Source organism: Chenopodium album, chromosome 26, assembly GCF_948465745.1.
Source record: "Chenopodium album chromosome 26, dcCheAlbu1.1, whole genome shotgun sequence".
NCBI classification, from domain to species: Eukaryota; Viridiplantae; Streptophyta; class Magnoliopsida; order Caryophyllales; family Amaranthaceae; genus Chenopodium; species Chenopodium album.
The window spans coordinates 30423591-30437334 of NC_137859.1; the positions used below are offsets into that span (position 1 = coordinate 30423591).

At 38.1% G+C, this 13744-nt stretch overlaps 2 protein-coding genes across 3 annotated transcripts; both read left to right on the forward strand.

Annotated features, from left to right (window-relative positions):
- The first annotated feature begins 20 nt into the window (after positions 1 to 20).
- On the forward strand, positions 21 to 2371 carry LOC145617001 (uncharacterized). The gene is made up of 2 exons (XM_081671710.1): positions 21 to 1517; positions 1604 to 2371. Exons 1-2 carry the CDS (start codon positions 21 to 23, stop codon positions 2369 to 2371), a joined length of 2265 nt encoding a protein of 754 aa, XP_081527836.1.
- A 3785-nt stretch (positions 2372 to 6156) lies between these two features.
- Positions 6157 to 10979, forward strand: LOC145618197 (uncharacterized). 2 transcript variants are annotated; one of them, XM_081672979.1, is made up of 3 exons: positions 6157 to 6917; positions 7542 to 7839; positions 10585 to 10979. In XM_081672979.1, the coding sequence occupies exons 1-3, from the start codon at positions 6261 to 6263 to the stop codon at positions 10650 to 10652; spliced, it is 1023 nt and encodes a 340-aa protein (XP_081529105.1). In that variant the 5' UTR covers positions 6157 to 6260; the 3' UTR covers positions 10653 to 10979. The 2 variants fall into 2 exon arrangements, with proteins under 2 accessions (XP_081529105.1, XP_081529106.1); XM_081672980.1 differs by lacking the exon at positions 10585 to 10979 and adding an exon at positions 8546 to 8947.
- Positions 10980 to 13744: the final 2765 nt, after the last annotated feature.

Sequence of the window (13744 nt, forward strand, 5' to 3'; positions counted from 1 at the left end):
TGGAGGACTATGAATTCGTTATGACAGAAGGCCCGTGGATGATTGGAGATAGTTACTTAACTATCTGCAAATGGGTTCCTAATTTTATTTCAGATGAAGAACCTATAAAGAAATTGACAGCTTGGGTTCGCATTCCTCAACTTTCGGTTGAATATTTTGATAGAGAGTTCTTGTTAAAGATTGGATCGAATATTGGAAAAGTCATTAAGATCGATCGAAATACAGAGTCCAAAGACAGAGGACAGTATGTAAGGTTCTGTATCGAGGTTGATCTTACGAAGCCATTGCTATCGAGATTCAAACTGAATGGGAGGGTCTGGAGAGTCCAATATGAGGGCTTAAGATTGATTTGCTTTAAGTGTGGATGTCTGGGACATAAGGAGGATGAATGTCAGAAATTCAAGCAGAACGTAGCTCAGGAAAATGTGACTAATCCTGTGAATAGAACAGAGCAAGGCATCTTTGATAAGAATCAAGTTCAGGGTAGCAGACCGGAAGTGAAGGATAAGTACGGGGCGTGGATGATCGTCCAGAAACCAGCCAGAAGAGCCCCTAATAAGAACAGAGATGATGGGTTAAAGAAGGTTCAAGAACTGAGCAAATCGAAGCAAAGTGAGCAGGCTGGAAGTTCTAAGGGACAGAATGTTCTCAAGAAAGTCTCGAATAAAGTTTCGAATGGGTCTAATGGAGGTTCAAGGTTTAATTTCCTAGATAACATTGAAGTCACGGAGGATGTGCCTGCCGGAAACAACCAAGAAGCAGTGGTTACTTCGAAGGCAAAAGTGCACCGGAAAAAGCTGCCAGCTGGCAAGGGTAACAACTTGGGGAATAATGAGAAAATTGGGGAAAGTGTCGAGAGGGATACGGAAAAGAATCAAATGGAGGAGGATTTTGTGGAAGGAGGTAATTCTGTTTTGAATTTGGAAAATTTTGATAAGGAAGATGATATGTTAGAGGATGAAAATCTTGATGATTTGGAAGGAATTAATTCTGTTAAGGAAACCCATGTTGATTTGGTCCATGATAAGATATTAAATAATAATAATATCTTAGGAGATATTGCCAAAGATAATCTTGAGAATATTATCTTACCAAATTTAAGTAATGATAAGTTTGGAAAAGATGATAGACCGCCTTTGGCTAATAAAAATAGAGTGATTAATTCTTCCAAGTCCAAATTTAAAAATTCTGCCTCGGCTTCTCCTTATTCGAAGCTAATTGGCAGTAAAGGGAAGGAAAATCTCAAGAGTGTGACTCTAGTTGGAAACAATGAATCCAAGTCAAGTACCAGTAACTATGGAGTTGAGGATCCCCCCCAGCTTCGAGATGTTTATGGATTACCCGACGGAGGGACCATATCTAATAACTGTGCATCCAGTGGCGAACAAGGCAACGATTCAATTCAACACCTATATCCAGCCGGAGCACGACCCCCCGAGTATGATGGTGAATTTCTTTCTGCCGATGGAGACGGAGGGGCCTATGAAAGCCCTTCGACAAGCTTTCCTAAGCTTGGTGTCTAACGTCTGTGAACGTGTGTGATAGGTATCCAAATTTTAATAGTTTTAATATGTCTATTAAAATTTTAAGTTGGAATGTTCAGGGAGTAGGGAATAAATTGTCTATCATTAAGGAACTTGTTAGAATTAATGATCCGACAATCTTAGTTTTGGTTGAAACTCATATGAGTGGTGCGAATGCACAGCAAATTTGTAATAAAATTGGTTTCGCTGGCCAACGTCGTGTCGAAGCCCAAGGCTTTAGTGGAGGGATTTGGCTATTTTGGAGGATGGACAAAATCTCTGTTTCAGTATATGGTGAGCACTCACAACATCTGACTGTGGAATTGAAGAAGGCAGGAGAAGATCCTTGGCTATTCTCGGCTATCTATGCTAGTCCGGGAAGTATTTTGAGAAATGACTTATGGAGAGAGTTGGAGCGCATTCGAGACTCTTATGATGGCCCGTGGCTATTAGCAGGAGACTTTAATGAAACGATGAATATGGAAGAAAGAAATGGTAATGGAGGCCATGAGATGCAAAGGAGATGTAGGGAATTCTCGAACTGGGTTGAAAACAATGAACTCGTTGATCTTGGGTGCTCGGGCCCAGCCCATACTTGGTTTCGAGGCTTGACCCCTGCCACTTTTAAGAGTGCAAGATTGGATAGAGGTCTTTCGAATGAAGCTTGGAGAGTAAGGTTCGATGAAGGGGCTGTTAGGAATTTACCAAATCTAACCTCGGATCACTGCCCCATTTTAATCAGTACCTCGGGATTTGCTCCGATCCCAAGAAGTTTGAAGCTATTTCGTTTTCAAGCTGCGTGGTTAATGCACCAGAAATTCGAGGATTTTGTGTGTTCGAATTGGTAGAATGATGTTCCAGTTGTGTCGTTCTTGAATGTTTTTGCGGATAAGCTTGAGAGATGGAGTAAGGAGGAGTTCTACAACATCTTTCGAAAAAAATCTGAGCTTTGGGCGAGGCTTGAGGGGATTCAAAAAGAGTTATCGAAGGGAAGACAAGCCCATCTGTTGAGTTTAGAAGCAGAGTTGAAACAACAAATGGAAGATGTTCTCAATGCTGAAGAATTACTTTGGTTCTAGAAATCGAGAGCCGATGCAATTTGTGATGGAGATCGAAATACGAGGTAATTTCACCTTTCGACTATCATTCGAAGAAGAAGGAACCGTATCGAGACCTTGAAGAATAATGATGGTGAATGGATTTCTGATCCGAATTTAGTGAAGCATGAAATCCTATCTTACTGGAAGAATCTGTTTCAAGAAGAGGTGCAAGGTCATGTGAATACGCAGCTATTACATGACTATTTTCCAGAAATTAATTCTTCGGATCTGGAAACTTTGGGCCGTCCTTTTAGCACCAGTGCGGTGGTGTTGGCTTTGAAAAGTATGAAACCATATAAGGCGCCAGGACCCGATGGCTTCCAACCTTTATTCTATCAGAAATTTTGGGAGGTTGTGAGTCCTAGCTTAGTCCGTATGGTAAAAGATGTGCTAGAAGGACGTGACTTCCCTAAGGGATTAAATGATGCTTTTTTGGTTTTAATTCCAAAGATTGAAACTCCAGAAACGGCTAAGCATTTTAGACCGATAGGGTTGTGTAATATAACCTACAAAATTGTGACCAAGGTCATAGTTAATCGGCTAAAACCTATCCTTCCTACTCTTATTGCCCCGACTCAATGTAGCTTCGTGCCAAAAAGACAAATTACGGATAATGTAATCATTGTCCAAGAAATGCTGCATACTATGAGGGGAAAGCAAGGAAAAGTGGGCTATATGGCGGTGACAATCGATTTTGAGAAAGCGTATGATAGGTTAAGAAGGAAATTCATTAGAGAATCCCTTATGGAGCTTCGTTTACCGCAATTGATGGTGGATATAACTATGCAGTGCATTACTTCGGCGGAGTTAAAAATCCTTTGGAATGGAGAACCGATGGAAGCTTTTAGTCCCTCACGAGGTATACGACAAGGAGATCCCCTTTCACCGTATATCTATGTGATTTGCATGGAACGATTGGCTCATTTGATAGATCGGGAAGTTAGGTTGGGGTGTTGGAAACCGGTGAGAGCTAGTCGAAATGGACCCCCAATTGCTAATTTAGCCTTTGCGGATGATTTGATTCTGTTTTGTGAGGCTTCGATTGAGCAAGCTCGGGTCATGAAACATTGCCTAGATCAATTCTGTGAAGCTTCCGGAAGCAAAGTTAGTGTTGAAAAATCAAAAGTGTATTTTTCAAACAACACCAACCTTGATATAAGAGATAGAGTTTGTGAATGCCTTGAGATGGAAGCAACAGCTGACTTTGGCAAATATTTGGGAGTGCCGACCATCAACGGAAGGACCTCTAAAAGAGAATATCAATACCTTGTCGACAAGGTAAATGATAAATTGTCAGGATGGAAAATTAAAACTCTCTCTATGGCAGGACGTGCAACACTGATTCAATAAACATTGAGTACAATCCCGTCTTACACGATGCAATCTTGCAAGCTTCCTAGATCAACATGTGACGAGATAGACAGGAAAAATAGGAATTTTTTGTGGGGAGATAAAGATGGACAAAGGAAGGTACATCTTGTTTCCTGGGATAACATCACAAGGCCGAAAGATTGTGGTGGGTTGGGTTTCAACTCGATGAGAGATGCAAACAAAGCCTTCTTAGCGAAGCTTGGGTGGCGTATTCTAGCTGAACCAGATGCCTTGTGGTCTAGATTGTTGCGAGCAAAATATTGTGACAATAGGTGTGACCTTGATATGTTTCGAGACAAACCGAATGCTTCGAGTACTTGGAAGGGTATTCTGTCTAGCATTGACATTGTTCGAAAGGGGGTTAACATGGCAGTTGGGAATGGCTCGAGGACTTTCTTCTGGCATCATAGATGGGCGACGGAGCAACCCCTTATTGAGATTGCAAACCGTGAACCTCCCTTAGCTATGCAAGACATGACGGTCAAAGAAATGTGGGATTGTAACACAGGTCGGAAGCTAGAATTGTTTGCGGATTATTTTTCTGAGAGAATTCTAGGTGAAATTGCAGCTCATTCAGTGATTAATGATGAAGAGACAGTGGATGAAATATTTTGGAAAGGCACCCCATCTGGTGGCTTTCCAATTAAGTCAGCCATCTCTATTATTCGAGAAGAAGTGGAGGTTGATACTCATGGTTTTCAAGGGTGGAATTTCATTTGGAGGCTGCCAGTTCCCCAACGAATTAGATTCTTCCTTTGGCTTGCGACTCAGGACAGATAAATGACTAATAGAAACAGGTTTGTGCGCAACCTCACTGAAGATCCTAGGTGCCTTGCGTGCGGAGCAGTTGAAGAGACAACAGAGCATATTCTCAAGTTGTGTCCTGCAGTAAGGATGATTTGGCGTAAGCTTGGGGTGCGTGATGATGGCATTGCTGATTCTACTCCGATTGCAAATTGGATTCTTGAACAAATTGCTGAGGGAGATGAAGTGAGGGGAGAAGAATGGCCAAGGGTGTTCGCAGTTACTCGTTGGTGGTTATGGAGATTGAGGAATGAGAGAGCTTTTAATGCGGAACCCAACATCCCAATTGATCAGGTGACTTTTATTTTTGCAAGAGTAGGCTTGATTAAGCAAGCTATGGAGAACAGTGTTATGATGGCTCAAGCAAGAGGTAAACGCAAAAGGGAGATGATGTATATTCGGTGGACAACTCCTAATATAGGATGGGTCAAATTGAACACTGATGGAGCATCTAAAGGTAATCCCGGGGCTGCAGGAGCAGGTGGTATAATTAGAGGAAGTAGTGGAGAATTATTCGAATGCTTTGCTCTAAATTGTGGCATATGCTCGTGCACTAAGGCTGAGCTCATGGCTGTGATGAGAGGTTTAATGGTTGCCTGGGATGGTGGACATAGGAAGGTCCAATTATCCATTGATTCGGAGGTTGTTGCTAGACTGCTGGAGAATGAGACACCTCCTAATTATCCATACATTCATATACTGCGCAAATGCAAGGCCCTGATCTACGAGAGGGATTGGGAGGTTGCTATTACTCACTGCTTTCGCGAAGCCAACCGAGCTGCTGACTGGCTTGCAAATTATGGGGTGAATGCAACACAAAATTTCACTCTCTTTGAAGCGGTCCATAGGGATCTTCAGACCATTTTATTGGAGGATTTGGGGGGGAGTTGCGTTGCCTCGGATGGTTCCACAAAATAAGTGAACTAGCTGTGCCCTTATGGCATTGTGTTAGCTTCATAGTAGGTGTTTTGCTTTTTGTTTTCGTTTGTTGCTTTCTTTCTGTTGGTTTGTGTGTGTTTTTCTAGTTTGTTTCTTTTAGGGGCTTTGCCCCTCTCTTTCACCAAAAAAAAAAAAAAAACTTTAAAAAAGGATTTTCACTTAATTTCAAATTCATAACATGGCAGCAAACTAAAATCAAACATAAGTACTGTACTCTACATTACCGTAATTTGTTTATATTAATTTGATAATATAAACAAACCTTTTTTTTTTCTTTAGAAGAACATTCGAGCATTGCTCAAGCAAAGAACTAGAGATGATTAATTAATAGATAATCACTATTATTTTTAAAAAAAAATGTTTAGGGCCTTAGGTTTTTGGGTCAAGCATTTAAGGCATAAACCCTGAATTAGGGGTTTAGAAAAACTCTTCCTTCCTCTTCCCCTGCACTCTGTCAACACTCAACAGCCCACCATAAACTCCCCGGCAGCCATCGGCACATCCACCACACACATCGCTAAAAATGTCTCTAATTGCCGGTTCCTATGAAAAATTCATCTGGGGCTACAAACTCCGGCAACCCAAATCCACCTCATCCGACCAAACCCTAACCCTAAATCCCCAATTCTCCTACGCCGCCCACCTTTCCCCCATCAAATCCGTCGCCGTCTCCGGCTTCGTCGCCGCCTCTTCCGCCGGCGACGACACCGTCAAACTCTACGACCTCGCAACCTCCTCCGAACTTGGCTCCCTCCTTCTCGAAACTTCTGTCACCTCTCTCTCCTTCTTCACCCCTCCTTCTCTCTCCTCTTTCCCTCGCAATCTCTTCGCTGCTTCCGATGATGGGTCCTTCTCGATCTTCGATGTTGACCCTTTTGTTCTTCTCAAGACGATTCAGGTTCATAAGAAGGGGATCAATGATTTGTGTGTTCATCCTTCTGGGAAATTGGGGTTGACTGTTGGGAGAGATTGTTGCTTGGCAATGGTTAATTTGGTTAGAGGAAGGAGGAGTTTTATTTGTAGGTTAGAGAAGGAAGCTAATATTGTTGAGTATTGTTCTGGCGGGGGTAGGTTTTTTATGGTTTCTGATGAAAAAATTACTCTTCATGAGGCTGAAGATGCCAAGATTGTTGGGGAATTTGATAGTGCTAAGCGTGTTCTTTGTGCCGCCCCCGGCGAGGTTCGTGTTTCTCCCCTGTTTAAGTTCAAGTTTTGAGCTGCTTTGTGGTATTAGTATTGATTATGTTATTATGTTATAGTTTGTTCTATGATAGAGTTTTGGAAAAATGATATGTGAAGTTGATAAATTCTTTCTAGTTATTTAAATGTGGACCTTAACTTTGAAAGAATGTGTGTTTTTTGGATGCAGAAATTTTAATTATTGTGCTGTTTATTTGTGTTGAGGTGGGGAAGTTGGAAAGTTGATTAAAAAGAAGCAATGTTTAGTGGCTTTTTTAATCTGTTCAGCACCCTTAAATTCCAGTTAATATGTCAGTCACATTTTAAACTCTAGGACGAGTCACTGTAGCTAAGGTTTTATTTTGCTATAAATAATGTATGAATTTCATATATTTGTGATTGGTTTCTTGTTGATGGGTTATTGGTGATCAAGCCAAGCTCAAAATCAATAACACATTTGAGCTCCAAGTCTTTGTTTTTTCCACTTGAAGTTACATTAGTGTTCTGTCTCAATTGTGATCCAGCAACTATTAAAAAAATGGATGGATTGTAGAATTAGCATAGGGGAAATAAGGCTTTACTTAAGGTGTACTTTTGATTGATGGCTTCAAACTAATTTTTGCAGAACGGGCTTATTTTTACTGGTGGTGAAGACCGTGCAATCACAGCATGGGACACAGTTAGTGGGAAGGTTGCCTACAGCATAGACGATGCACACAAGTCCCGAGTGAAAGGAATTGTTGTGCTCTCTAGGGATGGAAATTCTGGAGCTACTGAAAATCCTTATTTATTGGCTTCTGCATCTTCAGATGGAGTGATCCGTGTTTGGGATGTCCGTGTTACCAACAAAGAAAAGTCAAAGCCATTGTCTGAGGCCAATACAAAGTCACGTCTAACATGTCTAGCTGGTTCATCTATTAAATGTGAGTTTTTTCCTCGTGCTTTTTACTTGCTTATTTTCTAATAGTTTGTTTGCTGCCAACTTCCTGTCTCTGTCTCATACGCCAACATATATCGTGTCAATTTCTTTTATGCTCCTATTTTCAAAATAGTTAAATCGAAGGTTGGAAAGATAATTCCTTTTTTGGATGATACCGATTTATATCTTAAGTGAGTATGTAGTATTTTGTAAAGAATGTAATTGTGATATTATACCAACATGTCATTAGAAAGATATAGCTTAGAACTTGCATAGCCTGAATATTAACATTTCTAAGGAGTTTATTTATTTCGTGGGAAGGTTTGCTAGGAACCCAACTATCATGTGTTTGAGTTGAGTATAATATTAGTCTGTTAAAAAATGACCGAGTAATATGACAGGAGCTGAATGGAGAAAAAGAATACTCCAAAGGAAAAAAGAATCCCTATTGGCTTGTTATCTTGTAGTTCATTCTTCATAAAGTTTTAAAACCACCTGCTGCTCAAGTTCAACACATTCTGATCAAATTTAGTCCAGAATGAAAATCTAAAGCTCCATGGCTGGAAACCATCCATTTGGTACTGGAAGAGATGATAACTTTTGTAGCCCTGTATAAATTTGCTGCAATATCAACTTACATATAGATTACCTGCTTTGAACTTAGTTGTCTGACCCTGTGGTGCTCTAATGAATGATTTAATGTCTGGCAGTGGTTGTTGATACCAAAGGCCTTTTCTGCCTGAACTTGATGCATACCTCCTGATCCATCAACACTTCACTATTCGTCTGTATGAGTAAAACCTTCATTGTATCAGTAACATCTCAACTATTTTTGGTAGAACTGGTGCTTACTGCTTAGGTCCATTTTATCCGGTGGTCAGGATGATTCAATGCTTCATATAATTTTTGTCATTGGTGATTAAATAAATTTCATTTACCCTTAGTATTCTTTTCCCCTCTTTATGCACATTTTGTCATGTATATCTTTTTATATGCATATTGTAATCGAGTCATTTTTTGGAATGCTTATTTCAGTTTGGAGCAAAAAATAAAGAGGCAGCCTAAAATGGATATGTTGGCACACATTTTAACAGTTTCTTTTTCCTAGCTTGAATTGGAGATTAAATTACTCGAAGCTGTTACTGAAAATGTGAAGTTTTTGTTAGTTAAACCAATAGATGAACCAGAATTTGTTAGCTTAGGTACGTAAACCCTTTTGAAATAATAACCAGGAGCAATATGGTTGGTGATGAAGTAGCTATGTAAAATTTTGTTGAGTATTTAAGAAATGTAGGACTGGTGCTATCAATTGTGCTCAAATCTTGTGTTTTGATGGGGCATGAAACTGTAGTGGGCTTATGGTAAATATGCTGGCATATCTTGCTAGGATGCTCTAGTGGTGATTGTGTAAGTTTTTTTGTATATGGTAGCTGATGGAGTCATGGAGTGGTCGTAATATGCAGCTTTTACCTTACCATGATACCTGACAAACCCAGCTGCCCCTTGTTACTCTTTGTAGATGGCATGTTGCATTAATAATGTGTATAATGCAAACAGTAACAATGTGTCTGAAATGGAAAAGGATACAGTAACAAGGATCGATTGTAGCTGTGGAATGTAAAACACTAGGCCTAATTATTTAGCTGCCAGCAATTCAGGAACTCATTAAAGGAAAACCATGTTGGGGCCTGTTCTCTTTAGCTTATTTTCAGTTCAGTTCATTTCATTTCAGCTCCAATAAGTTCAGATCAGTTCTTATCTCAATTTCTTTCTCTCATAAAATATTCAGTTCAGCTTAGCTCCAATAAGTTCAGCTCCAATAAGTTAAGTTCAGTTCAGGCAGAATAGGCCCTTAGTCTATCTATTTGAGCAAGTTGTTATTTCAGTTGTTTCTTGAACACTTCTATAGTTTTATATAATTAATCTGCACTCACTTACAATTGGGTTTGAGGGTTGTGTTGTGTCTTAATATAACCATTTTACTTTCAAATTGGATCAATTTAATGGTTAATTGAATCTTCAATTAAGTGAAATCTGACAATTTGAGGATAGGAATCCTCCACTTGCTAACCGGTTACCAATCTATTACTGTTTCAGAAATTGTAGAGTTTGCTTCATTAGACTTTTAACCCTTTTACTTGCTTACTACGGAATAATATACTCCCTCCGTCCCCAAATGATAGTCCCTTATGGGCAAAAATCACGGGAATTAAGAAACTTAAATAAAAGTTGTAAAATACATTGAAAATATAAATTTACATTGGGTATGTAAAATAGTAGAGAGAGAAAGTAATAAAAGTACATTGAAAAACAAAATTTATATGGGAAAGTTAAATTTGCACAAATATTGTTGTAATTGGAGGAAATTTTGATAAAAAATTGATATTAATGGTACTTTGAAAAAAGCAAATGGGACTATCAATTTGGGACTAAAAATAGGCCATAAGGGACTATCATTTGGGGACGGATGAAGTATAACTAAGCGATTTCCTTGGGGTCTAGGAGACAATGGATGGGATAGAGTTGAGCTGTTAAGTTGGATTTTGAATTGTTCACTTTGTTTTATTCCAGTAAAATTTCATGTTTGCTGCTCTGTTTGATCAATACTCAAATACGGGCACAAATAATTTTGGTGAAATGTAACCTACTAGAATGTATGTGAAGATTTGGCACAATTTTTGTACATTAGTCGTACTTTCTGAATCTTCATGCTTTCTTAAAATTAAAGTTTTCCTGTTATGCTTTTCAGCTTTGAAAAAATCACAGGCGACAAAAGATTCTCCTGAGACGAATGCTGTAGAAATGGAAGAATCATAGTGTGGCATAATGGTGAGTGGATAGCTTTGTTACTTTATAAGTCTAAATTTGTGTAAGTATTATATAATCTGTAGAGCTGCAGAGCATGATCAGATGTGCTCATCGATCCAATTTTGAGCGGAAACAATAGCGGCAATTTGGAATTTAGGAATTTTGCATTTGGATTAATTTTTTTTATATAGTTTTATGAGCTCTTTTAGAGCTTTAGTTTGAATGCTGTAACTTAGTTATAGAATGTATGTCTTTCTTAGCAATAGCTGCTTTGATAAAATCTTATGATTCTGTAATTGAATTGTGTTAATTTATGGATGAGCGCTTGATAGTTGATGCTTTGTTGGTCGACCTTTTCTCTTAGATCTCATACTATTTTTTTTATAATACAGAATCATGAAATCAATTGTTGCTTTTCAAGCTGAACATTTCCTATTCATTTTGGATAACACAGTTTTATGTTTGCTAATGGTGAAAATTATACTGAATATCACATTGAAATCTTTAGTATGAGTATATGACTTGGTGATGCCTCTTCAACCTGCTAAATGAGACCTACAATAGTTTATTGAGACTCAAGCAGTATTCCGAAGCTAGGTAAATTACCCTATGTCGTAATTCCATTTATTCCAATGAATTGGAAGAAAAAACCTCAACTTTGTAATCAAAACAGATTATATTTCTAATATTAACAGAAATCTACTGTCGCTGCTTGTTATGGATTCTTACTTTACCTGATGAAACTGAAGCTGAGCGAAAAGCTAATTGACTCGAAGATATAGCCAAAACTTTAAAATTTCATATGTGAATGCATTATCTATGAATGACTTTACAGCATAATAATCAAAAGCTGATCTGAAATTACTAAATTTATACATTGATATCTGCATCTATTATGTAACTTCTAAGAACTCATAATCCTCAAGCGACAATGCAATTGGAGAGAAAATAAAAGGTAAAGAGTGAAATAAATACGGGTAAAAGATAAACAACTCCGTTAGGCATATAAACATCAACAATGTCTTCCTCGAAAATGGTCTCCAATTTAGGGGGAGTTGAACACTTCCTGATTCTTCTTCGAATTGTTGGAACAACCTCGATGTGGTTTTGCATATGCCTCATCACTGAACTTACTGTGTGTTCCTCGACTCGAGCTTTTTCTTACTCGGATAATTCGCCAAACCGATGAACAAGACTAGACTTGGAGAAGTAAAGAGATTGATGGATGGATGTGTTTGCTTGCTATGGAAAACAAGTTTGTGTTGTTTGGGGGTATATATATAAAGTGATGAGTATAGTAGGAAGAAAGTGGTGGTTATAATTTATGCACAATTATAAAGTGTGAATTATTGAGAAGCAACAACAACGCGGGCAAATTGCTTAACCGAGTAAAATGAAATTGGTTGCTTAAATTGATGGTTTTGTTTTATGCAATTATTGGTGACAAAACTGCCAAATAAGATTTAAATTATGAATTTAATTCAATAAAAGGAAATGTTGGTTAGCTGTGTAACAAATCTGTTGCCAATCTTTGGTGGGGTGAACAATGAAGTTGATTGTTTTAACACGTGGATCTGAATTCTGAATCCGCGTCAGGAAAATCACTACAGTGTATGTACTGTATGCAGGCGTGTAATGTCAGGTACTGACAGGTGCCAACCTATCATTTGCTATTATTGTCTTTTTGTGGTCTCGATTTTTATTCAGATTAGTCGAAATCTAATATGATACGTGAACAAACTAATAATAAACTAATACTACCTCCGTCCCCTTTTGATAGTCCCTTATGGACATTTTTTACGGGAATTAATAAACACAAATAAGAATAATTAAAGTACATTGAAAAAATAAATTGACATTTGGTATGCAAAAAAGTAGAGAGAGAAAAAATAAATTGACATTTGGTATGCAAAAAAGTAGAGAGAGAAAGTAATTAAAGTACATGGGAAAACAAAATTTACATGGAAAATATAAATTTGCACAATTGGAGGGAAGTTTGGTAAAAAATTAATATTTATGGTTGTTGGAAAAAGCAAATGGGGGAACATTTTGAGACTAAAATTTGCCCAAAGAGACTATCAAAAGGGGACGGAGGGAGTAATAGTTTAGTCGGGATCTAATATGATACCTGAATGATAAAGGAAGTTAATTATCGGTTGCTTTTACACTTAATTACATTTGTCTGACCATCCTTCTGCCACCGACACATCGAAAATTTTCATAACTTGGTTCTTTAATGTCATTCCTGCTTAAAATCAGATAAAACAGTAACATAAATTTAATGGAGCTTGCTACAATTGTTACATATGGGAAACTTGCACCTTGATTATTGATTACTAATATTGTATTAGGAAGTTTCTATTTTGATGGTGTTATTTTGTTATAAGATTGTTGTTAATTTTAGTATTCAGTACTTCGGTTGGGAAATTATGGCATTGGCAAGGGGCTTGGAGAATGGAGATGGCCAGAGGTCTTGTTACTGTGGCCTGTAGGGGAGTCGTGCACTAACTTGATTTTTCGTGAAGTTAATCGTGCTGCAGATTGGCTATGAGTCCGCTGAGTAAAGCTAACATAAGTAGAAGCAATTTTCTTCATGTTAAGAAATACAGTAAGAAAAAAAAATGTGGAAAGTTGAGATGGAACATAAATTTCTTTATATACACATTATAGCATTAGTACAACATTGGTTAAGATCATCCTATATCTATGACATAAACTTACAGTTTACAGAACAGAAATCAACATTGATTTGGAATTTTCCAAAATTTCAATTCATTTCTACATCAAATACAACCATATAAAATCTAACCCCTTAAAAGTTAAAACCTCGAGATAATAGTAAAAATGTATAAGTGACGAGTGAAATCTAAACAGGTATTCGTACAAGATAAACAGCTCCTTTAGGCATATCAACAAAAAGAGCAGTATCTTCCTCAAAAATGGTCTCTAACTTTGGAGGACTTGAACACTTCCTCTGTCTCCGAACATCAGAAGCCGGTGTCGGAACGACCTCGATACATCTTTGCATATACCTCATCTTGCAGATTCTTAGATTTTGAAGTGCTGGAATTAGGAGTAAGAGTTTTAGAGTGATTCTAGAG

Excerpts from the sequence above, each read along its gene's own strand:
- LOC145617001 (XM_081671710.1), top strand. The coding sequence starts at position 21 with ATGACAGAAGGCCCGTGGATGATTGGAGATAGTTACTTAACTATCTGC. Across the intron at positions 1,518-1,603 it reads CAAGCTTTCCTAAGCTTGGT|GGAGTAGGGAATAAATTGTC; the intron begins GTCTAACGTCTG and ends TGGAATGTTCAG.
- LOC145618197 (XM_081672979.1), top strand. The coding sequence starts at position 6,261 with ATGTCTCTAATTGCCGGTTCCTATGAAAAATTCATCTGGGGCTACAAA. Across the intron at positions 6,918-7,541 it reads TTTGTGCCGCCCCCGGCGAG|AACGGGCTTATTTTTACTGG; the intron begins GTTCGTGTTTCT and ends TAATTTTTGCAG. Across the intron at positions 7,840-10,584 it reads AGCTGGTTCATCTATTAAAT|CTTTGAAAAAATCACAGGCG; the intron begins GTGAGTTTTTTC and ends TATGCTTTTCAG.